This window comes from Drosophila persimilis, unplaced genomic scaffold (assembly GCF_003286085.1).
Source record: "Drosophila persimilis strain 14011-0111.01,24,50 unplaced genomic scaffold, DperRS2 tig00000686-arrow-arrow-pilon, whole genome shotgun sequence".
Lineage (NCBI taxonomy): Eukaryota > Metazoa > Arthropoda > Insecta > Diptera > Drosophilidae > Drosophila > Drosophila persimilis.
In genome coordinates, this window is record NW_020825336.1 from 118,376 (window position 1) to 143,620 (window position 25,245).

General features: G+C 48.5%; 2 protein-coding genes across 2 annotated transcripts in view; one reads left to right on the forward strand and one right to left on the reverse strand.

The window, feature by feature from the left end:
• The window catches only part of LOC6604006, a 56,934-nt gene that overhangs the window by 16,170 nt on the left and 15,519 nt on the right, over window positions 1-25,245 (reverse strand). Inside the window, exon 2 of the mRNA XM_026991746.1 lies at window positions 6,409-7,471. Coding sequence (XP_026847547.1) covers window positions 6,409-6,546 — 138 coding nt within the window. The 5' untranslated portion in view covers window positions 6,547-7,471. The remainder of the gene's footprint in view (window positions 1-6,408; window positions 7,472-25,245) is intronic.
• On the forward strand, window positions 12,231-12,566 carry LOC6600512 (enhancer of rudimentary homolog). Its single transcript, XM_002025541.1, has one exon. It carries the CDS (start codon window positions 12,231-12,233, stop codon window positions 12,564-12,566), a length of 336 nt encoding a protein of 111 aa, XP_002025577.1.

Sequence of the window (25,245 nt, forward strand, 5' to 3'; positions counted from 1 at the left end):
GGTGCGGGGGTCGGGGGGTGGCACGAGCCATGACTTTGGTCAGATATATCGAGGGGATGGTTGCCAGGATGGCCCGGTCGGTTCAATGACCAGAAATCTACTCTTTTTGGCTAAACATGCGATTTGTTTTATTAGTTTCTCCCCACCCCCCGACCGCCCGCCCCCCGCCCCGTCAACAAATTCTGGCAGGAGTCCTGACTGCCAACAAAATAGTGCACAACAAGAGGGATGGCAGGGGATGGCAAGGGATGGCAAGGGGTGGCAGGGGATGGCCTGGCATGGCATGGGAGATCCCACGGATAGTGTCCCCGAATCATGGCTAGGAATCGCATCTGTCTCGCCATTTGGCAGCCCCACTGCGGTCGGATATTTTTGCCACAAAATTAATTACAAATATCCCCGAAATTCTCTCGCAAAAACTGACTTTCAACTGGGAAAAAACTCCGGGCAAAAGTCCTTTCAACTCTTTCGCATAAATAGTGCCCTGCCTCCCCATCGGCAAGGGCGGAGGGGGTTGGGGGGGGGGAGGGGGGGACAAAAGTTTTGCAATTGCAAAAACTTTGCCATAAAATAAAACGTAAAACGAAATCGGTGCAAAAAAGCAGGCCAGGACATTCGTTGGGACTCGACTAAAGGATACCCATTATTTGGGCGGAAACGCGTCCTTTTCGTTCCCTCTCTCCCAGTGCGGCTTAGCAGCAAACGTGCCGCACCACTCGCACTCTCTATTTGTCTCTCTCTCTCTCCCGCTCTCTCCCAGTGCGGCTTAGCAGCGACGGGCTTGCGTTCGGATTCCTTTCTCTGCTCTCTTCCCTGCCCATTCCTACCCCTATTTGTGCTCGTACTGCCTCTCTCCTCCTCTCTCCATCGTTGGCTCCTGCCCGGCTTTGGCCCCTTATCCGGTGCGAATATCGCCGGAATATGCCCACGGATATCAGCTGGAAAAAATCAGCACCTCAATTTCAAAACCAAAGCGTGAAAAGTCTATTAGAGATGGCCGGGCTCAGGGGCTTGTCTGTGGGAACAGAATCAAGTGTGGCGCCCCCGCTCCCCGCTCCACCTGCACCTGTAGTAGACGGACGGACGGGGGGGGGCGGGCCAAAGGCTTTGTTGTGTAGCTGCCTTTTGTGTTTCGGCGTTGAAGCTTCGCTGGCACTTGCTGAAATGTTATTTGGGGACGGGCTGGGGCGACGGAGCCCTTTGTACTCGTCTCTGGTGTCTGTCATTCAGTTGGAGCCCCCCTCCCCCCCGGACTGCCCCTGGCAGCATTTAGCACGCAATTTATATATGGATTACATTTCCGTATTCCATCAGGGAGCTTGTCATTCAATCAATCCCGTAGATCACGCAACGGCCCGCTGTCAGGGCTGCTAATGAGAAATTCCCCGTGAGATCCCGCGACTGTTCCCGGGGGGGGCACGGGGGGGCAAAGATTTTAATCACTCAATTTTGAGGCTCATTTGGAGTGCATCATTTGGCACATCGTTAAATCGCATCGTTACGAGCACATATCGGTAATTAGTTAACTGCTTGACCCTGAAAACCGCTCCCGCTGCAATGCTAAGCCGCAGTGGGAGAGAGAGAGAGGCATTAATCATTTCGTGTGGGAACCGGAATCGAAAGTCCCGTAGGGGAATACGAGTGTTCCCATAATAATCATCCGGTAATTGTTTCAATTCCGCCTACCGCTTGCGCCCTTTCTAACTCTCTCCCAGTGTGGCTTAGCTCAAAGAGAGGCCCTCCCCACTGTGTCTCTCTCTCTCTGTCTCTCTCTCTCTCCGATTGCAGGGCTGTTGCCACTCTCCCTCTCTCCCAGTGTGCCTTAGCTCAAAGAGAGGCCATCCCCACTGTGTCACTCTCTGTCTCGCTCCCTGTCTCTCGCTTTCCAGGGCTATTGCCACTCTCCCTCTCTCCCAGTGTGGCTTAGCTCAACGAGAGGCCACCCCCACTGTGTCTCTCTCTCTCTCCGTTTGCAGGGCTATTGCCACTCTCCCTCTCTCCCAGTGTGGCTTAGCAGCCAGTTGCAAGTTTTACTTCCAACAAACGAGATCTGTGGCACAAAGAGAGGCCCCAAAAAAGTACTTACGTGGCTGCCAGGTTTGACTTTTTTGTTTTCTTCAGCGTCGTGTCGCCTGGCCTGACCGAAAACAGCAGCAAAAGCAAAAGCGGGTCTCCAAGTGTCTCCTCAACTTCCATTTTCGGCCACTCTGCGGCTCAGGGGCGGGGAAGGGGGACGACCTTGTCGCCCCAGAGCCTACGGCTGGGGGGGAGGGGAGTGGAAGGCAAACAATTGCCTCAATGTTTGTCAATCAAATTAGTCCATCAATGATGATGATTGCCATCAAATCAATCGCCAGGCGCTCCGCATGCCGACAATCAATTAGAGACACACTTTTGCCCCCCTCCCCCTTCCCCCTTTCCCCCCCTATCAGCCCGGCTCAAAACTTAAGTAAATTTGCGTTTAAATGTTGCACCATTCGATCGATTCAATCTCAATCAAAGCAATTGAAGATGATGAAGCGGCACGGGGCACGGGGCACGGGGCACAACAATTGAAATCTCTCTTTTCTTTTCTCTCCCTCTCTCGTTCGATAAATCCCATAAAGCCAATTGGCTGTGGCCCCCGTCTTACCGCCGCTCCACTTTTGATTGCCCCAATCGGCTGGAAGTTGCAGTTGCACTTGCTCCAGCCACCAGAACAAAAGATACAAAAGAGCCGCCTTTCGAATGAGCGCGGAACAGTGGAACTTCCGCAAGAACCGCTCTGCTCCTCGGGGAATCTCTTAATATTTTCTTCAGATTCTTTAGAGACTTCTTCGGGTGCCATTTTACCCCCTAAAAAGGTTTCCATTTAGTTCCATTTTGAGGAGACGTTTCACCGGGGGAGGCCCTACTTGTGCCCCAGCATATAAAAGATTCCATTTAAAAGATTTCGTATGAGTTTTGGCTCTAGCAAATCTTCGATTTCCCCTTTTCCCAGTCCTTCCACCCGTGCCCCGCCCCACACACAGGTTTGCCTTCGTTCTGGCCCCAACAAAAACTTTCCATTTCGCATGAGATACTCGCCCGAGACCCGCCCTGCGCCCCCCTCAGAGCCAGTTCTCTCTGTGTTTTGTTTATGGAGCTGCGGTTCTCAGGCGTCTATGGCTCCCACACCTGCCCCACATCCATCCCCCCTCCACCCCCCTCCCGCCCATGACGTAATCATTTCGCATCCGTTTGAGCTATTTCACAAACAAACTTGTTGCAAGCTTATTAATTTGGCTCAAGCCTCGCGGGGGCAGAGGGGGTATAGGGGGGGGCAGAGGGGAAAATCGACTAAAATTGATGTGTTTTGTTTTTGTTTTTGTTTTAGGTGAAGTCATTTGCGTGCAGGCAAACACTAAACACGGTCTGAAAGCGGTTCAGAGATCAGCTCCGGGCCTGAGCTCGAGATCAGAGTTGGAGTCGAGACTGGAGACTCGAGAGTCGCTTAGTCGCTTAGTCGTTGAGTCGCCACGCCGTGTCCCCTGACAAATTTGCACAAAATAATAAAAACACATTTTAAATGCCCTGAAAATCGACTCTGGGACGGGGAAGGGGACGGGGGACGGGGGGGAGGTGGTAGGACTTGGTCTTAAATCAGTTTTTACCCCCGCCACTGAGTGACATTTAGAGCTTTTGCTTTTGCTTTTGGTGTTGCTTTTGCAAAACTTTAATGGGATTTCGGTGGGGGATTTGCGGGCTTTCAGCGGATCTGTCGTTTCTTTCTAATTAGATATTCAAACAAGTTTCCGTACATGGGGTTGTCTGTGGCCTATAAAGATATGCGATGTATGGGAGAAGGAAGTCTTTGGAGATCCCTAACTGGACAGCAGGCAGCGGACTGCGGAAGGTCTGGTTATCGAAGGTCTTCGGGGAGCTGTGCTGGAGGTCACTTTTTCCTGTCTTCGAAAAGGGAATTTCCTCCGAGAACTTTTCTCCCAGAGGGGTTTCCTTTGAGAGGATTTCCGTTGAGTCTCTGGATTGAGGATCTGTCGGACTTTACCTATCTTTATTTTTTGGAGTATAGAAAGATCTATCTATTTAGCCCTCTATCTATCTATCTATCTATATCTATATATATCTATCTATCTATATCTATCTATCTATCCATCTATCTATCTATCCATTTTTCTATCTATCTATCTATCTTTCTATCTATCTATCTGTCTATCTATCTATCTATCTTTCATTCTTTCTATCTTTCTATCTATCCATATGTATATCTATCATTCTATGTATCTATCTATCTCTTTATCTCTCTACCTATCTATCTATCCATCTATCTATTTATCTATCTATCTATTTATCTATCTATCTATCTATCTATCTATATATATATCTATCTATATATGTATCTGTCTATCTATCTATCTTTCTATCTATATATCTATCCATCTATCTATTTATCTATCTATCGATCTTTCTATCTATCCATCCATCTATCAATTTATACTATCCTATCTCTATCTATCCATCCATCTATCAATTTATCCTATCCTATCTCTATCTATCCATATGTGTACATATATATCTTTCTATCTATCCCTCTCTCTCTCTCTCTCTTTTTATTCCCCGTTGAGTTCCCATAGTTCAGAGGTCCTTTCCCTCCTCTGCGTGACGTGACATGATGCTCTCCACCAGTTATATAATACCCAGAGAGACCAGCGAGCCCAGGGCTGTACGATTCGTCTTTGTTTTAATATTTTATGGGGTTTATTTAAATGAATATAACATCCATATAAACCATTGTTTTTCTTTAGTATTTCCTGCAAGTTTTTCTCAAGGTTTCACAAGCGTTGCCACTCCCCCACGCCCCCCGCCCAACCCCCACCGAATCTGTGAAGCAAGTCTTCCGTTATGGCACGCCCTAAAAGTTGCGCCGCACCGGAAACTCTTGCACACATCTTTCGATATGGTCTCTGGGCTGCCCCTTCTCGGGGCATGCCACCGCCACTGCCACTGCCAGTGGCACCACCTCTCAATCCGCATAATTCACACTTCATTGAGCTTCCATTTCCAGAATATTACAAATCAAATATCAACGACCGGAATTCTTACCCCCCTACCCTTTCCGTGCCCCCCTTTTAGCATCACTCAACGGTTGATTCATTCCCCCCCCCCCACCGTCACCATTCCCTCCATTCATTGAAGAACTTTTCTTGGACTGCCCCAAATTGCTGTACGGCCCTAAATTATCATCTCTTCCTCCATGGGAATGGCTATTCAGGGCACGCTTCATTCGGTTCTTATCTGCGGCCATGCCCCAGCGCTGGGGCACGTATTATTAATTAGCCCAGTCGGAAACTCAGTTTCGGCTCCCCCCCCACTCCACCAAAAACGGAACTCCGACGACGACGACGACAATTGTCTCGTAATTTATGCGAGGCATGAAAAGGCAGGCAACAGCAGGCCACAGGGGAATGTTTTATGCGACACTTTTTATGTATGCAAAATGCAAACTAAAATGCAAAAAAAAAACACACTCAAAAAACTGCGGCTTTGTCTTTTGAAGTACAAGAAAAAACAAAAAAAAAAACCTTTTTTTTGTGTGTTTTTGTTCAATTAAATGGAAATTAGCCAGCAATTGTGAGGGGCATCAAGTGATTCTGTAGGGCTTAAGGTGCGAAGGGTGTGGGGCCTTTCAAGGGGGATCTGTGGATCCGCCCGAGCAGTGATTCTGTGTTCAACCTTCAACTCCACTCATTTGTGGCACATCAATTAACACTTTTCAACTTGAACTTGTTCCGCCGGATTGTGACGTCACTTTTCGAGGGGTAACATCGGAAGCATCGAGCCACCAAACAAAAGGACAGAAAAATTCATTTAAAATTTTAATTCTTTTTTTTGTGTGTTTTTTTTTTGTTGTTGCCACCAAACGTGTTCTCAGATACCGATGGAGTTCCATGAACCCATTATTTATTGAAAGGTATTTTTTGTGGTGGTGGGGTTGGGGGGGGGTTTGGGCTACTTCCTGGCCGAAATTGGCAAAACTTCTTCCATTAATAACAAAAGTCGCAAAGAAGTCCCAAATGCAATCCCCCCTTGAGGGGGGAGGGGGAGGTGGGGGCTGGTAGGTCTAGTCTGGATGAAGCACCGTTCCGAGCCATTTATTGTCATGGGAAGCGGGCACACACACACACACACACAGAGAGAAAGGAGCTTGCGTACACCCCAAGCGACCTTGAGCCGAGGGAGTCATACTCCACTGCCGCCTCGCCCTCGCCCTCTCTCTATCCCTCTCCCTCTCTGGCTCTGGCTTCTGGCTCATCCTCACGCACTTTTTTGTGGCCCCAGCCTGGAACCAGTTCCTCCTCTCGTTTTTGCAAAAAAAAAAAAAAAGAAAACCAGTTCCCACCTAGCGTCGTTCCCTTCCGAAAAACTCACCTGAAATATCATATATCCCGAGTCGTACATCCAAAAGTCCTCGGGGGCCGTGTGCCCCGGCTTGGTCAGCTGTATGGCCAGGCAGCGTTGCAAGATCAGACGACAACGCTGTGGACCACCGGGTGATTTGGTGCCCATTTCGTGGCTGTTTGTGTTGCTGTTTCTGTTTCTGTTCTTCTCCTCCTGCGGCGTTGGGGGGTGGGGGTTTGGGCTTTGCTTTTTCCAATCTTTTTTATCGTCTAAAAATAACGCGAAACGCAACGTCGAAGCGAAGGCCTCTGGGGCGGGCCGGGTGGAGGAAGCGACGGCGGCGGAGGAGTGCGTTTGTGTGTGTGTCTGTTTCAAAGGTCCATTACGGGGCGAGGAGAGCGTCACTTTTAATGGTCAGAAGAGCACAGGCATGGTGGAGAAAAAAAAGGCATAAAAAAAAGAGCCAAGCGGAGGGAACGAAAGAGCCAGACAAGACGCGAACTCGAACTCGAACGCCGTCGAATGCGCGATAAGAACGAAACCCGTATTCGCATTGAACTTAACAACAAAAAAAAAGAGTAAAACTTGGAAGTTTTGCGTGTTTTCTTTGCGCACACTTTTTGATCTGGAAATTTGTGGTTCTTTGGCTCCTTTGGGGGGGGGGGGCGTTTATTTTTTAGAGACACATTTGACTGGCGGCGTTTACTTTTCGACAATCACACAGCTTCGAACGCGACGCATGCGCGCAGGGCACTCCGCGCAAGAAAAAAATGTTTGCTTGCGAGGCAGCAGAGCGGACACGAACCGTACGAATCAAGCGACAAAAACAGACTCCACTCGCGGCGCCAGCCGACCAGCCGACCAGCCGACTAGCCAGCAAGCCGACCGACCTCCACACTCACACGAGCACGAGCACGAGCACGAGCCCGAACACGAGCGCCGTTTCGGCTGCGCAAGTGGCATTTGCATTTGCATTCGTCGCTGCTGCTGCTGCCGCCGTCTCTGCTGCTGCTGCTGCTGCTGCTGCTCTGGGCAGCATTTCGCACACGTTCGGAGCGAGAGAGCTTTCGGAGAGTTTGGAGACTTTGCGCACCTGAAACGACAAAAACAGAGAAGCGGCATTAAAAACCTTGCTTATAAAATCAATTAGGAGGGTACCGAAAAAAAACACAACTCGAGTTAGACTGAGACTGAGTCTGAGGCTGCTCTCCGCTCTCCGATCTGCTGCTGCTGCTGTCGTCAGAGAGTCTCGCAGTGCTCCTAATAACATCATCAGAGTCATATCATTACCATTAACCGTAAGCCGTGTGGCGGCAACTGCTTCTTTTTTGTGGTACTACAGGGGTCTCTCGGAACTTTTAGCCTAAGTTTCTTTAAGTTTAAAGCCATTTTTCACTCCCTTTAACTCTTCCATAGGAGATTTGGGACTCCTAAATCGAGATCTGGGAGGAATACAATAGGACTTGGGGTGCTCCCATCGAGACGCGTGACAAAGAACAACATATCCGAGTGCTTACTGTATGATTTTTGCTTTGTGCCTTTTTTTTCGCAATGCCAGATGAGATACATTTTGGTGGCTTTTGGGATTTTTCAATCTTAGTAGCGGCATTTGGTAGTCATTTCCTCCACGAATTGGCCGAATTGCCGGATGTCCAAATGACTATAAATGGGTTAATTAAAAATTCAAAAAATATCTAGAAATGATGAGGTTGAAAGTCTCCCGGGGCACCCTGTGGCCAAGAGAACCTTTAACGGTGTGGAGAGGGGGGGGAGGCACCGTCTAGGAAATGTCAGCGAGACAGTGAGAGCCATAATTGCGCGCACGGTGCGCCGCCATGTATGCCATTCAATCAGAATTCTAATGCAAATGCAAATGAAAATGCATTGGGGGGGTTTCCGCATGTGCATATTTTCCATGGAAATTAAGTGGCAGTGTATCTTCTTTTTTTTTGTCTGTGCGTCAGAGGCGCGTGAAATTTGCATAAACAATTACGAATTTAATCAAATTACGAGATAACTTGATTTTTATGGCCCTGACGATGGGGCGAGTCGCACTCCCCATGCATCTGTGGCACATTCATCTTCCGAATTCGGTCAACAGAAAGCGCCCAGATACATATGTATCTAGATGGTGGCCGCATAGGGCCCGTGGCTTCGGTTTGAAGCCAATTAAATGGCTCTGATGGTGAGATCATCGCCCACATATACACGATGCCATCCGCCAGCCACCAGCCACCATCCTTCCCGAGGCGATTCCCAGCCACAGATCAAGTGTCGCACACACAGATACACACACACACACACACAGATACATCTTTTTTTTTTGGGGATTTTCTTTTATTATTTATTTATTACCGGCTTGTATTTGTCGACCCATTAAGCCGCGGCCTTTGTTAGAAAACACGTTTCTTCTGGCCAAAAAGTGCTGGCCACATTCCAGCGCCAACAAACGAGAGACAGAATTCGCCAGCAGCCCCCTTTTGGGGCCCCCTTGGGGTCTTTGGTGTTTGTCTTACAAATCAGAAAACATTATAAATCGGTGAAACCCAAGCGTAAGCTGAAAAGGTGCTAAAAATAAAATTAGCATAAATTATTATTAACAATTATGAGCAGCGCTGCCAGCTGACAGCTGCCCCACAATCCCACAGATCTGTGGTCTCCAAATGGGAAGAGGTATCTTGAAACAGCACCCAAGAATGTCTCACTTTTGGAACCACTTCTATCTAACTTTTTGCAGGGTATTCGCATCGTCTGGCAGTCGCGAGGGCTCTCCTTTGTGGCTTGTAACCTTTTGTCTTGTCGATTGGCTGTCTAGCCGCAGGCCTTAGGAGCGGTGCCAGCGGACCATTGAGTCAGTAATTAAATTTGCACATGACCACCGCCGCCAGCAGCGCCTTTTTTCGAGTGCCTCTTCGAGAAGGCCCCTCAATCGAAGCCGGAACTGCGTTTCGACCATGTCCTTGGCATTGGCAACACCTTGAACTTTGATTGAGGATCGTCTCACCTTCGAGTGCCTGGCCATTCTCTTTGGCTTTGCCCGAACTTGATCTTTGATTCATAAATGAGCGAAATCTTCGATCAAAGACGGTTATTTTTGGCGCTTGCTCTATCTTAACGGGAATACATATAGTTCTTTGGAAAGTTTTGGGTTTTTCGAGGAGAAGATCCCTCTCGGAAGGCGGAAAACCTTCCCTTAGAACTCCCTCCTTAGGAGATTCTCTTCTCAAAACCCGCCACACTTCCGCCTTGAAGCAACCAGCAACGGGAGTCCGCAGTGCCACAAGCGATCTGAAATCCTTTCCTTCATTATAATGAGGCTCTATGCTCCACTCGACTCCCCCACACAGCCAGGAGAGGACAGGAGAGGACAGGACGGGACGGGGGACACGACAGGACAGACAATATTTGACAGCTCACTTTCAATTGCGACATCTAGTTAGCGGCAGATTTAAGAGCGAAATAAAACAACACGATCAGAGCAGTGGACCGAATGGATGGAATCGAATGGATGGATGGATGGATGGATGAATAGCTTAATGAAGCAAGAGCCTGTTCCGTGGTCCAATCTTCGCGGTTCGCCGGGCTCGCGGTCCGTGCGGTCACTCAAACGGCAGTGCAGTGCAGTCCAGTCCAGTGCCGTCGCAGGCTCTGTCCACCCGCAAAGCATCACCATCAGCCAACCATCACCCACTTGCCCCAGCCGGGCACCCATTTCCCCCTCCCCTACCCCCTCCACCTTCTTCATATTTGAGTTTTACGGTTCAACGACAACAACGAGAGATCTCTCGCGCGGCACATAGTTTGGGGGGGCACAGAGGGGCACCCGAGGGAGAGGGAGAGCCTCCTCCAATTGCTGCAATGTGGCAAAGCAATCGATTTAAGCGCCGCATAAATTGAAGCCGCAGCTCCACTGGAGGAAGGTTCCTCTATGTACAACATGATGAATTGTTTTCTTTGTCGAGTTGTCGACTGGAGTCTCTCTCGGGCCGCCGCCACCGCCGCCGCCGATCGCCCGCTGAATGATGGAGTAGGAGTAGGAAAAAAAAAACGGAGGAGGAAAACCAAATTGCAAATTGTATCAAAAAATTTAAATTTTCGCTTTCATTATGCGGCAGTCGTCGTCGTCGTCGTCGTCGTCGTCGTTGCTGCCGCCTGTCGGGGGGGCTCTACTAATAGACCAAACGACTAACTCCGTTGTTCAGGCTCTGGCTCTGGCTTTTTGGCTCTGACTCTGCCTCTGCCTCCGACTCTTTGGCTTGTTGTCTGCGATTGTATTTTCATTGTTTTTCCTTTTCTTTCCTTTGTTTTTCTGGCCTAGCTTTTACCCCCCCATACAATTTTGACAGGCCGCGTTTTTATCCAAATAATGAGCTGCATTTTGAGGCGGCAGGGAAAAAGGCACACAGAAAAAAAAACGACTCCCCGTAAGTTGAAGCGTTCAAATAATTTATAGTTTTCCAGGCCCCGCGGATTGGATTCCCAATCAGAGTCAATCACTGGGTGCCGGTGGTGGATTCTCACCACCTGGCCCACAGCTCGTATACGTGATGTGATGTGATGTGATTTGCATTCGTCGTCGTCGTCGTCGTCGGGGGTTCACACCGATCGGCATTTGGCAATTATAAATCTGCAGCACAACAAAAAGTAAAATGAGGATGGGATTTCGGTTTTCGGTTTTCGGTTTTCGGATTGCGGATTGTGGGGAAATACCAATGGGAGGGAATACACAAAAGCAAATTTGAGAAATGCCACAGATGCTCGACGAAGCCAAGAAATGACATGCCATGCCCCATGTGCACCACCTACCCCTCCCCCTCCCCCTCCCCCTCCACCGCCAGGCAGGCATCTCATAAGTAGACAACCGCATGCCACGACGGAGACGGAGACGGAGACGATGTCTGCCAGGCGGAGACATTGCGGCAGACGATGCAATAACAAATAGCATTAGGCAAAAGCCAGACAACGGATTTTAAATCCACTACAAAGGTACTCGAAAAACTCTGAAATCACAAATTTCTCAACAAAAGCAGTGGCTGGAATACCACTAATATTTATATATATATATACCCCCTTCAGGCTGTACAACTTTCAGCAGTGTGCTAATATGCCCGACCCAAAGGGTATTCCAACGCCAAACAGAAGCCACTGACAATAACCGTTTGATAACAGCAGCAGCAGCGACGGCAGACGGCAGCACAGCAGACGTCAGCCGCAGCGCCAGCAGAGGAGGTGCTCGCACACACACACACACGCAGACACGCCGACAAACAGTTTGTTATGCAAGTCTCCACTGCAGCTCGCGCGCTTCTTCAATTTCAGCATTCTTTCGTCTGCATACTTTTCGCTCTGACTGTCGCGACGCCCCGCTCTCCCGCTCTCCCAATCTCCAGCTCTGCTTTAACTGTAGCTGCACTCTCGCTGCCGCTGTTGATTGCTCTGCCTCTGCCGCTGTCGCTGCCTCTACGCTCTCTCAAATGGAAAGAAATCAAATAAAACGCATAAAAACGTAATAAAATCAACTGAAAATTGTTGAATACAAGGCTTAAAGTGATAATGGTTGGATTTCCCCGGGGATATCAAATCAAATCAAAGCCCAAGACTGGCGTAAACTGTTACGGGAAGTTGTGGCCATCAAAAGTTTATCCATTAAAAAGTTGCCGGCATTGTTGCGCTTTCTCTGGATCTCCTTCGTCCTGGCGATGGGTAGGCCCTTCTAAGGGAAGTTCCTTAGAGAAGAATGGGCCCTGAACTGCGTTTCAGTTCAAAGAAAAATCTGAAATTCCAGCAGGCGTTGCACCTCACAGAAATGTTACTTGATTTCTGACATTCCCAACCCTTTGTGATTACCGAAAATGCCGTGCACAATTCTTCTACTGATCCAGCCCGACGAGCGTCTGGAGAAGCGCACCTACGCCCGTTTCCAGAGCATCGACGACTGCGTGAATCGCGTGTTCGCCATCTACGAATCGCTTCTGGAGCGCAAATACCCCGAGATGCCTGTCATCCACTACGACATCGCCGAGCTGTTCGACTTCATGGACGAGCTGAAGGACATCGTCTGCCTGGTGCAACAGGAGGGCGCCAGCGAGTACGTGCCGCGCAACAAGCAGTGGATCAAGGAGCAGATATTTGCCAATATGGGCCGCACCTTTAAAAAGGAACGCAAGTCCTGGGAAGAAGAGGCCTGATGCTAGAACAATAAATGACTTTAATTAAGACTATCTCTCTCTCTCTCTTTCTCTCTTCGCTGGACCGCAGCAGAGTGGGGTTGGGGGGGGGCTCTCTTCCTCTTGTTGTTGCTGTTGCAAGTTGTGTGTCTCATTCCTTGTCTCGTTTGTCAGACATTTGACAGTTGTTTGTTATTTTTGCACGTTGACTTTTCTCCCTGCCTGTTGCTGTCTCTGTCTCTGTCTCTGTCTGTGTGTGTCATGTGTCCATGCCCCCACAGAGGTTGCCTAACAGACGCCCACTGTGGCGGCACTCTCGCACTCTCTTCCTTCTGGTATCGCCATCTCTTTTGGATTTACAATTTTTATGGCAAGTCAAATTTTTGTTTTGTTTGTTGCATTTATTGCCATTTTCGACTGTCGCCGTGTATGTGTTCGTGTGTGTGTGTGTGTGTGTGTGTGTCGAGGAAGTCGGAATTTGCATAGAAAAATGGAAATTAACAAGACCATTTGACTGGCTTTCCATCCAAGTCCCGGCGCCCCAGCCCCCCCAGCCTCCCCAGCCGCCCCATCCTGCCTCGGCCTGTGCCTCGGCCTGTGTCTGTTCGTCCTGTTTGTACATTTGTCCGTGTCTATATTTAGCTTTATGTAAACACGTTTGACCAACTGAACTGACTGTTGTACTGACTGAATGACTGACTGCCTCAGTTGGGTATCATTCATGCCCCCGCCCCCCCTCCATCCAGCCACCCTCTCTTTTATCTCGCTCTCCGTCTTGCTCTTGCTCTGTGATGTAATCGGTTAATGCATGCGACAAAAACTTTCATCTCGAATTGCGAAATCCACGCAGTGTGCAATAAACGGGATAACAAAGGAAACGAAACAGAGAGAGACAGAGAGGGAGGGAGACAGGGAGAGAGAGGGAGGGAGAGAGATCTGCAAAGATTGTCTTACAATGTTTGAATAATAATTAATAAATAATAATTAATACACAAGGTCCTCCGACCCGCTCCTCCCGCTCCAAAAAGCTGTGCATAACCCTCGTACAGTGAACACTCGCTGGCGCGGCAAGCCTCGCTTTGGTATTTAGGGTTTCCCCCTCTTCAGGGGCTTTCACCGTACTTTATTTTGGATCTCAATCTCAATCGCTGCTGCCGTCGGCTGCCTCTCCTGATGTGAAATCTCAAGCAGTTAAGTTTTTTTTTTTGTTTTTTGAGGCCGCTGCGCTGGTGTTTCCCACGTGACCTCGAAGACAAACCTCACGTACAAGGATTTCTTTTTTGCAACAGCAGCGGGTGCAGCACCCCTCCCCTTCGCCGCCCCCTAACCCACCTTTATATAAGTAAGTATTTAAGTGTCTTGTATCCGTGGAAAGTGAAAATTGATGCATCGGCATCGATTTCCTTATGGATTTCAATATATTTATACACCAGTCACGGAAATTCGTTTAATGAAAATGGGGAGCGTGCGACGGGGCCTCGTCGTATCTTCGATGAGAACTCTTTTCGATCAAAATCGAATTTTAATAAACAATTCGAAGCTGTCAATGCAAGCGGATGATGTCATAATAGAATAACGGCAGAGACTGCAACGATTCAAATTAGTGCCGCTCAAGGAAAGCGGGCTGGCACAGAAACAAGGCCGGTACAAAAAAGGTGTGGGGGGTGCAAGGCACTGCCAGAAATAGTTGGGTTTTGTGTGGGAATGGCACGCCTCCCCCCTCCCCCCTGGCAGGCCTTTTGAGAGCAGCACGGAAAACATGGGTTCCAAGCCGCACCTTGCACAAAATATACCTTGCACAGGTAGAGCACGACGACAAATGCACAAACAGGCCAAGCAAAGAAGAGGAGAGCAGGAGAACGGCAGAGCAGCAGAGTAGCGGAGCAGAGGAGCAGCAGAGCAGCAGAGTAGCAGAGCAGGAGACGAAGCTAAAATCAGAGCAGAGCAGCGCGGCGCAAGAGACGAAGCTTAAAGCAGAGCAGAGCGACGCGGCGCGGCGCTGCGACGAAGCTTAAAGCAGAGCGGATCGGAGCAGGAGACGAAGCTTAAAGCAGAGCGGAGCGGCGAGGCGCGGCGCGGCGCGTCGCAGGAGACGAAATAAAAAGCCAAAGGAGAGCAGGAGGCAGCAGTCAAAACGGACAGCAAATACAGTAATTAGATCACAGGCAGACAGTCCAAAGAGAGGGGCGGGAGGGGGAGAGCAGACGGACTGGAAGCTGGAACGTGACTGCAGAGAAGGAAGCCAACGGTTCGGTTCGGTTCGGTTCGCGGGGACGGCTCGGGTGTGGAAACGGGGAATAGTAGAGTGAGAAGTGGAATAGGAAGCACAGTGCGGGTCAAGCATTTAGGTTGCCATTCATTTATTGGCTAACGATGGATGGAAGGGTGTTGCGGGCAGGGGAATCGTTGACATTTAAGGTTAGGTTATGCAGCTCCCAGGCTCCACTGTGGGGGAGGGGGAGGATAGGAGGAGGAAGACTGTACACTGTACAAGAAAAACTGTTTTCCGCTGTTCGTTGCATGTACGACAGCTTCCTAAACAACAAAAGCAGCAACAATGGAAATTCGTGTGTGAAAAAAAAAGAGACTAAACTCAATTACTCAACAAGCACAGTAACCTACTTCATAAAAAACAGCGGCGGCGGCAGCGGCAGCAGCAACCATTGCCAACAAATGCTGTTAACAGCTGCAGCAACAAATTCATTTTCGCTTTTGTTGCTGCTTTCCAACGAGAAAAGTCCTTCAAGCGTGACAATCACATGGAACACACACCGCTGTTGTTGTTGTTGTTGTTGTTGTTGTTGCCGCTGATTTATCGTTTCCATTTTGCACCGATCCGCACAGCACTGGCGTACACCCTGCCAAACGGTACTCCCCTCACGGCATTGCCAACGCTTTAGGGTATGAAAAGCTGCGGCCATCTGGGGTTGCCTTCTTTTTTGGATGTTGTAAAAGGAAATGTCAATTGTGGTGCGGCAATGCAAGGGAGTGGGAGGGGGGGCACGGCACCCACTAATGTAAGCCATATAACAAATCTCTCACAGAACCTCGTGTGTGCTTCGTTTTGGCAAAGAGATTTGGAGATTCTGGAGCCGCCGTCGCCTGCCCTTTGTGGAGACTTTCTCCTTCCCTCCGTCTCCTGCTTGCTGCCTGCTGCTTGCGTGATGTCCAGCAATGTGCCCAAGCCTGTTTTTGCTCCCTCTCTCTCTCTCTCTCTCTCTCTCTAGAGCTTTATTTTTTTTGCCTGCCAGAATTTGTTAGCCTGAGAAGAAGATGAAAGAAACCCAAGAAGTGCAGAGCAGTGGAGAGAGGGAGACAGGGAGAGAACACACAAAGTAAAGCGCCGTTCCGTTCCGTTCCGTTCCAGTCTTGGGCATGGGCATCCAGAATGTACCCCGAAGCTCTTTGGGGATCGTGAGTCAGCAGAGTTTAGGCAAAAAAAAACCAAAAAACAAAACAAAATCTGCTAAAAAATATAAGACCCAATGATGATTTATTGTTTGGCTTATTAGAACGAGGAAAAGGGGAGGGGAGAGGCGTCCACAGAAGATAGAAGATCGCAGATTCTGTGCCTGAATTTATGCTGTTGACTTTTTGGGGCCGTGGTCCCATTGGGGAACCATTGGGGAACCGCTCTGGGTGACTCAAGGGAAGACTGGTATCTGAGAACCAACGGAATTTTGATCGGCCACTTTCTCATGCCCCTTGAGTGTTTGCCGACGATTTGGCAGCCATCTTTGGCACTCGGAATGGGACTGAACAGAAAGAATCTTTGGATTCCAGGCGAGTGGGCAGGGGTCGCCAGTGCCCGCTAGTGTTTTAGAGGGTCTTCCATGTTAGGATCCTACTTTAAGGCTAAGACCTCCCCTAACATTTCCATCATAACCAAGTAAAATCCATGTTTAAATACAATAATAAATAATCGGAAATCTGAAATCTTAACGATTCAATATTCCACAGCGTGGCCAATAAATTCCCTGACAATATACAGAATTGTTGGCATCGAACAAAATTACTTTCGTGGCCTTCTGGTGGTGCTTTCTTGGAAGCACTCGCTGATCGGATTCCGATGCGGGATTCGCATTCAATAGCAGATTTATGCATTGGCCGTGGCAATCTAATATGAAGCACAATAAAAACTTGAATATGGCCATTTGGCAACACGTCAACAGCACCAGCCATGGCCAATAGCACGGCAATAGCAACAACAACAACCACATTCAAGGCAATGAACGAAACGTGCCAACGTCTAAAGATCGCTGATAAGCCATAAGAGAGGGAGTCGAGTCGGTCGTCCCGGGGAGGCAGCAGCCGAATGCAAAGCAAAGCCTCTATGCAAAGAAAGTTGCCACAAAGCACACACACACACACACACACACCCAGAGGAGGACCCCAACAGGAGTGTGGGCCAGAGCCCATACCAAAAATCATTCACAGTTTGATAGAGAGAGAGCGGGAGAGAGAGAGAGAGAGAGAGAGATCGTGGAGGAGGCCTCCAACCACTGCGAGTGCCACTGCATTTGGTTGACGATTTTTATGGCTGGTTTTCCTTGGCGTTTTTCTTAACTGTTATTTCTCCTGTCGACTGCCATTAGCAATTAATAGACGGCACGAGAAATTTGCATTGCAAAAGGAAAGTGACAACAACAAAACCAGAAAGAAAGGCTCTGGCCTTGGGGGCCGAAGTCTCAGATACTCTCTCAGAAGACGCTTCGCATCCATTACGATGGGGTTTCAAAGATATTTCGGGATCAGGCCTTGCTCTGGTGTTCGAAGACCAGGTGTTCAAGGAGCCGATCTTAGGGTTGTTTTTTGCTCAGGGACTCACGAGATATGTTCCACCTTTTGGCCATAAAACGGACTTGTTTCCTCTGAAAGGGTATACAAAAAATTGAGGAAAAAGCCAACATATATCGCCCGGTGACAGTAGTCGACACTTTTGGCCATGGCGGTGGCGGTGGCGGTGGCGGTGACGGTGGCAATCACCGATCACAGATCACAAATCACAAATCACAGATTATGGCCAGGAGACAGGGATGTGGATGTGGTTGGGGTTGGTGCTGGGGTTGTGGCTGGGAGGATGCGATAATTGCCTGTGCAGGAGTGTCTTCTGTGGTGTGTACGTTAGCTAATTGTCAGATAGGGTGCTTCGGGGGGTGGGGAAGGGGGGGGGGGGGGCATATTTCACGCCGAAAGTGAGAGTGACACCTGTTTAAGCGCGGATCTGCCGCCTCCAATCAGTGCGTGTAATCTGGGTGCTGCCATCCACCGTCGAGCATCATGCCTCATCAGCTGCCGCCGCCAGCCATCCCCCCTCACCCCCCCTTCGGCACCTGCTGCCATGCCGTGACGCTCGATCGATCTGTTTCGGGGCAGACGCATTAAGTTTCATGTGCCGTCATTATTTTAAATTATGCACACGAGCGAAACTCACAAATGAAAACAATCCCCAACGAGACGCTGCATAATTGAGAGACATTTTCCAGTCTCATTTGCATTTGTGTCTCTGTGTGTGTGTGTCTGTGTGTGTGTCTCTGTGTGTGTGTGTGTGTAACACCTTGGCTTCTGTCGGAGCTTTCGATCAGGTGCCCCAAACAGAAAGGATAGCTAGCTGAATACCCTCTGGAAGAGTGTCCAACAGTCGTATATGTCGAACACCGTTTCTCTGCCTCTGTTGGCCCAACGAGGACCTCCAGCGGGTATCCCTTGGCTGAGGTGTCTCTTGGAAACCGCCTGGTGAGGTCCTTCAAGTGAGGTCATGGCTCCGGGCCATCCTCGAGGCTCTGAGCGACTCTGCTCTCATGAATCAATGCCCTTTCGAGTCCCGCATTCTCGGATTCGCCTCCACGTGTCTGCTCTGGCGGGGCACCCATAAAGCTGTTCTCTGTTCTCCGGCGGGGCTGTTTCTTTCAGATATGGCAAAGCTGTAATCCACCACAAATTGCGCATACCTTCAATGGGTCCGCATTCGAAACCATTCTGATGCCCTTTAAAGCCATTGATTGATCAATATTTACGTCGGGGAGAAATCATTATATCGTCGCCGACCAAAATCAGATCAAATGGTTTCCGACACCTCGGCGCAAAGACAAACGCATTTCTCATTTAAGAAATACAAATACACGCCCACAAAACGCCCACTTCATTAGGGAAAAGATTTCTGGCTGCCGCGATGACACATTACTGTCACTCCGCGATCTGAGCTAAATTTATTGGTGGAACCAGCCCCTGCCGCCGCGAGGCAGGAAGCATCCGTTGGGGAGACACCCTGTCGATGAAGAGAGCCTTGTGCTCCACACAGGGCTTATCCATTGGAAATGCTTTCTTCTCTTGAAAACTGGTATACCCTTCGGTGTAGGGTATATACAGAATATTCTGTTCGTGTCGTTCGGGAGGCCTCCTCATGGGGAGATGTCACAGGGATCACCGTTGTCGTTGTCGTCCGGGAAAGTCTGGTGGGTGGGGGAGGGGCGGTCTAGAGGCATTTAGAGCATTTCATTAGTGTGTTTGTGTGTGTTCAGCTGCATCGTGTGGCACGAAGAGAGGCAAGAGACGCGGCAAAGCCAACTCATTTCGTAATGATGGCAGAAGAAAGAAGAATAAAAAAAAACCAAAAACCAAAACCGTTGACAACTAAAAAAAAACACGGAGGAAGGTAGGAAGTGGGGGAGCAGAGGCAGAGGCCGACAGGGAAAAGCCCCCCAGTAATTTATAGGAAAATTCCTTCGGAATTTATGTGCGGAATCATGACATAAATTAACCAACCAAGTGTGGCGGTGGCGTCTCCCTCTCTCTCTGTGCCAGTGGTGCCAAGGGGGTGGGGTGGCGGCTGTGGCAGTGCTGCCAAATGTGTGTGGGTTAGTGGTGCAAATTGCAGCCGCGCTGCTGATGCAACCGCCCGCACACACTAAGTATTTAGTTGAATTATAATAATTACAAATAATTATCCAACATTTTGTTGAGCGAATGTAACTAATCGTTTATGCTTCGGCTGCGAAATGGGGGCCCGAAGGGGGGGCGGGGGCGGGGGCTCTCTTCTCACTTTCTTTCTTCTGCCTAGCCATGCGTTCCTCTTTTTCCCCTTCTTCTGGTGCTCTTCTCTCCGCTCTGCCGTAATCATTTAATTTGGTTTTGTTTTGGTTTTGGTTTTGGTTTTTATGTAATTGCCGCTTAATTATGAAGCAATTAAAACGCAGCGCAACTTTCGGGGGCGTCCGAAAAGTTTCTGAAGCATTGCAAAGACCCATCATCGAATCCGAGATCCAAAATGGGGTCAAGAGCTTCAAGAAGGAGCAACCAACCAGCAACCAGCCACCAGCCACCAGCAACCATGGCTCTTTGGCTCTGTGGCAATGCAATCGATTTTCAGCTTTTATGCCTTGCATAATCACTCATAATTTGTTGTCCACTTGGTGTCCACTTCAGTTGCACGTTGCACATTTTGCTGCATGCTGCATGCTGCATCTCATTCACTCGCTCGCTCGCTCGGTTCTCCAGCGGATCAAGTGCATATAATTACGGCGGAGGAATACCCTGCACTGCACATAATGCGGTCGGGCCATAGCCCGTTTCTTGTGGCATATGAAACAATTTTTATTGCCAGTCCACTGTTTATTAGTCGGAGATTTGCAAAGTAGAGTCCCGTTTTGTTATTCCTCGGCGCGTCCATATTTGGCCTCAGAGCGAGAGGGCAATCTTTTTGCTATTGAGAGAGCGCATAGCGTAGGCGTTGCTGAGAGAGCGCATTCGAGACGACTGCTGAGAGAGTAATAAAATGCAGCCAATGCGGGAGAGCACGTATGGCGTGAGAGGCGCAAAGCTCGTAGATCAAGAGATAAGACAGCGGTGACTGCGCTGCGCTCAATGCAGAAACAAAAAGAAGAGCAGGCACCGACATGCTGAAACGAAATGAATCACACACGAGTGTTGCTCTCCTCCCCCCTCCCCCCGCCCACCGTATGGGTAGGGCATCACAATGGTCGACTTTCGTTTCGGTCGCCTGTTTGGCATTTCTGGGCCACTGCTGAAGTTCGTTCGTGTTTGGTTTTTCTACAAAACTGGCGGCAATTTAAATTGTCTTCCAATGCTCGCATATTACATAATTAAGACAGCAGCAACAGCGCCAGAAAACACATCAAGAGTGCAATGTCTGCCCGGACGGACAGAGAGGGAGAGAGGGAGAGCGAGGTGAGAGGGGGATGGCTGCCTGCCTGCTTGCCTGCCTGCCTGTCTGCCTGACTGACTGACAGGCCATCAACTCCAGCAAAATGCTCAACACCTCGACGGAAAAGAGCCATAGCGACGGCCAGCACTTTCCCGCTGTCCGGCTCTACTTTTTCCGAAGCATCATCATCGTCATCATCGTCATCATCGTCATCGTCACGATGATCATCGCATAATCAAAGAGTCGTAAAAACCAATAATCATTATCTAGCAAAACAAGCCAATTAATGCTACGGCGGGCAACACCACCACGACAGAGCCACGGAGCCACGGAGCCAGTAATTAAATGAAAATAAAACACCAGAGATTTGGCCAACTTAAGCGAAACATTCAATACAGTGGAGGAGGGGGAGGGGGGGAGGGTTTGGCCAAGCGAAAAAACAAGTCTATTATGGATTACCGCAGAGCAGGGCTGCCATACGATACGATACGATATGTGTATATTATAATTATAAGTGCAGTCTTTTCGCTAATTTTGCCATTTGCATGCCATAATAAAACGATAAACTGTAGCGGAAAGAGCCCCAAAAGGAAGTCGGAAGTCTGGACGAAGTGTGAAGTACCCCCCACCCCACCCCACCCGACCTCGAATACCCATTACAGAGAGGAAGAATGTTCGGGGCCAAGAGATCCCATGTGTCCCCCCCCCCCCCCCCCCATGTCCATGCCAATTAGTGGGAAATTGATTGGGGCACTGGATATTGGGCGGTGAGGTGTCGCCGTCCGAGAATGGCTGAGAAATATGTATTATGTGGGGAGTGCAGTGCGTCCTGTCGCAATTTACAAATCAAGTTTGCTCGCATTGAAAATTAGTGAAAGTTGCGCCCAAGTCCCAGCTTGTTGGGGCTTATTTTTTTTTTTGGGGCTTGTTGTTGGTGGAGTGCCGGCACTCCGAACGGTAGCCCAAACCTAGGGCAATATCGTGTCGGCGATCACGGGCCAGCGATAAAGAAAGAAAATGGAAGGAGAGTCGACGTGGACGTGGACGTGGACCCCCCCCGAAGGGCAACTGGAGGTCAGACCTAATTGATTGGAAAAACCCCAGACTCGTGGGGGACTCGTTGGTTACCTTTTTGGATGGTTGGGCCCCATATGGAGGCAGGGGCTTATCTGGATAATTCCATTAGCCTGGAAGATCAACAGATGGAACATTAATCAGGTGAGCAATAATTTGTTTCGAGATCAAGTGGGGATTGGAAACAGCTGGCCATCCATTACGAGGGAAATCGACAGCTGGACAGAGGGGAAATTTGCTCATCGAATGGGACATTTTGCGGGGGGTGGGGGGCTATTTCCCATGACGGAATGCCCGGAATGTTTGGAATCTTGGCAAAAATATCATCAATAAAGTGTAACCAATGGCCACAAAATGGGTTAATATCGGAACCATTAAGACTAAGCCACTGATCGATCGGTTTCCCATGAGTAAACCCAAGGAGGCCGGGCATTTCCATTCCCAGACCACACGAAAAACCAACAAGGGGGAGGGGGGAAAACTCTTACTTTTCTTTCACTCTGCTCAAAATTCAGTAATTTCATTTGATGTACATTTCAAATTGAAATATTTCTCAGTGCGTTTTCATTCAAAAGTTTTTCTGTTTTTGGCTTTGGCATGCCCCCCCCCTCCACCCCTCCGCCCCACACCCCTGGCGGTGGTTCCATTTTGTCTCAAGTTTTGCCATTTGCCATTTCGAGTGCTGAATTTTTCATGTGCATTTAATTAGTTGAATTATGGCCTGCGAAATGTGGCAGCAACGGCGCGGCGCGGCGCGGCAGGCAGAGACAATCTAATAAAAACATAGAGAAAATAAACTACAAAAATACAACTTAATGAAAATGTGTGCGACTGTGCGACAACTTTCGCGAAATAATTTTTATTGACTCTCCATCGCCCCCCCTGCACCCCCCCAAAGCCCCCAAGTCGGACAATCGCACAATCGCACAATGGATCAAAACTCGGGACCTGCTGCCGCTCGGGGGATGGTCGCACGAAATCACCTTTCCCATTTTTCCCATTTTTTCTTTCTTTCTCCCAAAACAGAGCTAATCGCTGGTCCAGTGCTCGGAGAGGGTTAAAGATGGTTTACAATCACAATAACCATCATTATTTATAAGCCAAGCAATTGCCGCCATCCGACTAATTATAAAGACGATCACGATGATGGTTTTTATGGGAGATTGATTACCCGTCTCAGCGGATCCGGCAGATCAAAGCAGTCCACAGACTGCACTGCTTGCAAATTATTTAGAATAAAAGTTCGGTGCCGGAATCGAAAGAAAGCTGTGTTTAGGGTATTATAGAATGGGTCTGATTTACTAAATATTATTCATGATTTGTGGCCTATTTTGTGGAGAGAACTAACCTCCAAAAATGGAACCATACAATACAAAAAGATATTTGGCGTTGCTATATCTTTGGGCATATCATCTCCATCGACACGAAACCAAAGTCTTGTGAAAGGTCGTACGATTCTCCTTTCAATTCAGCATAATTTTTGTGGCTTTACGCACTGCAGATGCCGCTTAACAACAAAATGAAAGTCCAGCAGGTCACCAAATAGTGGTTTTCGAAATTATTTCGAAGTAGGAGGCCTACAAACTAAGACTTTTAGGAGGATTCGGCCTTACTAGATCCATAAGATGCATAATCGTATAGGTATACCTTTCCAAAGACCCTTCCTATAGGGCTTTCACTCTCAAAAACTCTCATTCTAAGACCATCTTTGTAGGAAAAACAGATATCATTTGAATATTCAAAGACTTACTCTCTTTGGATAAAACGATAGTCCCATTGAGTGCTCCACAAGTCATATACCTAAAAAAAACCTAATATTTCAGTTTAAGAACTTTTAGTTTGAAAAGTAGAAAGTAAGCTTTCGCCCAGAGATCGGCAAAACGTAGAGGCTATACTGATTCTGGAACCATCATCATTAGATGAGAGACGGAAGCACTTCCTCCTACTCCGTACACCCGTACACCCGTCTAAGTACACATAATTCTCTCCAGCATAATTAACAGGCATTTTCGTTGACTCGTAATTGTCGTAATAGTACACCCTAATTGGGCCGTCTCAGACTCCATTCTCAAGCCTTTCCCCCTGAGATTCTGGAGTGTGCGTAAGGCCTCATCATCGTGAATGGATGGATGGATGGATGGATGGTCGGATGGATACATGGATGGCATGGGGGAGGGCGTTGAGCGTTGAGCGTGCTCCAAGCCGAAAACTTAATTGAAACTCGGCCCAGTTCCCCTGCACTACGGCACGGAGGCACCACCAGTCAGTCAGGCCCATTAAACGAACAAAAAGCAAACAGACAGCAAAAAACCGAAACAACAAAATAAAACCGCAGATAAAAAGATCTTGAGATTTTCCACAATTATTTTGTATTCGAGCGACAGAAACAACAGAAACAACAACCACTTGACCCAGTTACATTTGTTGAGGTTTGTTTTTTTTTTGTTTTTTTAGTTTTTTTTTTATTTAGCATTTGTGTCTTTTTACTTAATTTTGTTCTTTGGCATTGTTATTAGCGACAAGAACCGTTCGTAATGAATGGCGTAGTCGCAGAGACCCTCCCCAGAGAAAGAGAGAGAGAGGGAGAGAGGCATATTTGGGGTCGCTGTTGTCTCCATTTTCCAACAAAATTGCTGTGGACCCACAATTAAAAGATTGCCAACGTAATTAGCCGGCTCTACATTTTAGGCTTCAGTTCAGTTCGGTTCAGTTCGGTTCAGCTCTGGCCAAGATTTATGCGTGGAGTGTAAAGTTCAGGCCGCCAAAAAGGTGAGGTTTTCGGCTGCACAGGTGGGGCATGGCTAAAGCTAAAGTAATGCAAAAGTAAAGGGCGTAATTAATTTTTGAAGGACAAGTCTTGGAATCATTAAAAACGAATTTACTGAGGTCAAAGTCTCTCTAAAGCAGCCCAAAGGTTCAACGGAGCTTGACCGAAACACACACACACAGAGAGAGCCAGAGAAAAAGTCTCCAATAGCTAATGGAGAGTACTCTAGAGGTACTCGGTACAGCCGGAAATCATCCAAAGAAGCCTCTGAATCGCTAGAATTTTCGGGGGATCGAAAGCTGTTGGATTTTCTATGTATCTGCCAAATATCGCATCAGAAGCTCTGCAGAGACAGATATGTACCTTTATCTGGACGATTCTCCGCGTAAAAGTGATGCATTTCCGTATTTTGATATCATAAATTCCCGTATAACGAGGTGGAACACCCAACAAACAGCCGAGGGCGAGCACGTGCCCACTGATTGGGGTCGGGTCGGGGAATCGGGAGGGAAATCGAAACCGAAAACCGAAAACCGCGCGAGAGAGCGAAAGTGAAACGCAGCAGCAACAAAAGTCTAATCAGACTGCGGCCGCAGCAGCAACAGCAACAACAACAACACAAGAAACAGCAACAAGTACATATCATGTCTCATGCTTGAAGCGAAGCTCTTAAACTCTCTTTCTATGTCATTGAC